General features: G+C 42.1%; 1 protein-coding gene across 1 annotated transcript; it reads right to left on the bottom strand.

Annotated features, from left to right (window-relative positions):
• Nucleotides 1-515: 515 nt before the first annotated feature.
• LOC130027176 (olfactory receptor 8S1-like) lies at nt 516-1433 on the bottom strand. The gene has a single exon (XM_056117822.1). It carries the CDS (start codon nt 1431-1433, stop codon nt 516-518), a length of 918 nt encoding a protein of 305 aa, XP_055973797.1.
• Nucleotides 1434-1643: the final 210 nt, after the last annotated feature.

The following is a 1643-nucleotide window of genomic DNA, read 5'->3' on the forward strand; positions in this document are numbered from 1 at the left end:
GTACCAGAGAGGTACTTGGATGGCTGTCGGAGTGCTAAAAATAGAATATCTTACCTCCGAATCTCTCCCCGAGTTTAAAATTTATTTATGAGAGTGAGTTGTCTGGCACTGACTTGCGCTCATTTCCGCATTAGATTCTTTGCTAAGAAGAGTGAATAAGGGAGTGGTAAGGATTTTGGGAGACTGATGAACAGCTTTTCTGGAATGATAGTGGACAAATAGAATTTAGTTATAGAAAGATGGATTAAGGTAGTTAGAGCCAGAAATGTCTAAGATACTATCTTTGATACCGTAAATGTTTTAGTTTGAAAAATTTTTAGATAAGAGGATTATCCATCAACTTTTTGTGAACAGAACCAAAATGGTATCATTCCAAGAAAAGAAATCTGACTCGAACAACTTAAGAAAAGAATTTGTGTCAAGTAAGGCATCTTGCAGAACCTAACATCAGATAGTTCACTTTAATATACATATACTATTTATTTCAATTCTATTCGGTTTTCGTATATGAAATGTTAGAAAGATTTTTTTAGAAGTCTTCTCACAGCTGCCTTGACCTCCTTGTTCTTTAGGCTATAAATGAGAGGATTCAACATGGGTGTGACTACACTGTACTGCAAGGAGAAAATTAGCTCTTGTGTGGATCCTGAATTTGGCATGAGATAGCGGAGCAATCCCGAACCGTAAAAGAATATCACTGCAGTGAGGTGGGAGGAGCAGGTGGAAAAGGCCTTGCTCCTACCCGTCGTGGAGCTGATGCTCAGGATGGTGAACAAAATCCGAACATAGGAGAAAAATATGAGGAGGAAATTGCCAAAGAAATGGACGATGCTGGAACAGAGCAGGGCGGTAAAACTCGAAGACACATCGGAGCAAGACAAAGGATAGAGAGAGGGCAACTCACAGCTGAAATGGTGGATATTTTGACCTCCACAGAAGTCCAAATCAAGAGCTATAAGAATATTAATGAAAGCATCCAGAAAAGCCAAGCCCCAGGAGCCCCACACCAGCCCTAGACACAGCTGTCTGCTCATCTTCTGGCCATAGAGCAGAGGAGAGCTGATGGCAACATAACGATCATAGGCCATGACAGCAAGGAGGCAGGACTCAGTGCCGCCAGTGGCAAACACAAAGAAGACTTGAGCCATGCAGCCCTCTACGGTGATGGATTTCTTCTTGGACAGGAGGTTCTCCAAAAGCTTGGGCACAGTGACAGAGGAGTGGCAGAGATCCAAAAAGGACAACTGTCCTAGGAAAAAGTACATGGGGATGTGCAGGTGGGAGTCAGCCCTGATCACCACCAGCAGCATCAGGTTCCCCAGTAAGGTCAGAAGGTAAATAATAAGAAAGAGCACAAAGAACAGAGCCTCGATCTGAGGCTCAGCAGTGAGTCCCAGGAGGAAGAACTCTGAGATAACACTGTGGTTTTTCATTTCTTTTGCTATTTTCTTTTGAAGCTGAGACATAAGTGGGATGAAGCCTCTCCTTAATTCCAGCTGTTTCGATCCTCTTCTCCACTCACAAAATGACATACTTCTTCAAAAATTCGTGTTCTGAAGTGATTGTTTTCCCCATGGATCTAAGTTTTCTTAATTATATATTTTCTTCAGGATTCCATCCATAAATCAATTCCCTTTCACCTG

Source organism: Sorex fumeus, unplaced genomic scaffold (assembly GCF_029834395.1).
Source record: "Sorex fumeus unplaced genomic scaffold, SorFum_2.1 ptg000036l, whole genome shotgun sequence".
Classification (NCBI taxonomy): Eukaryota; Metazoa; Chordata; class Mammalia; order Eulipotyphla; family Soricidae; genus Sorex; species Sorex fumeus.

Bases quoted from the DNA above. Each gene is read 5' to 3' on its own strand.
- LOC130027176 (XM_056117822.1), bottom strand. From the start codon at position 1,433: ATGAAAAACCACAGTGTTATCTCAGAGTTCTTCCTCCTGGGACTCACT.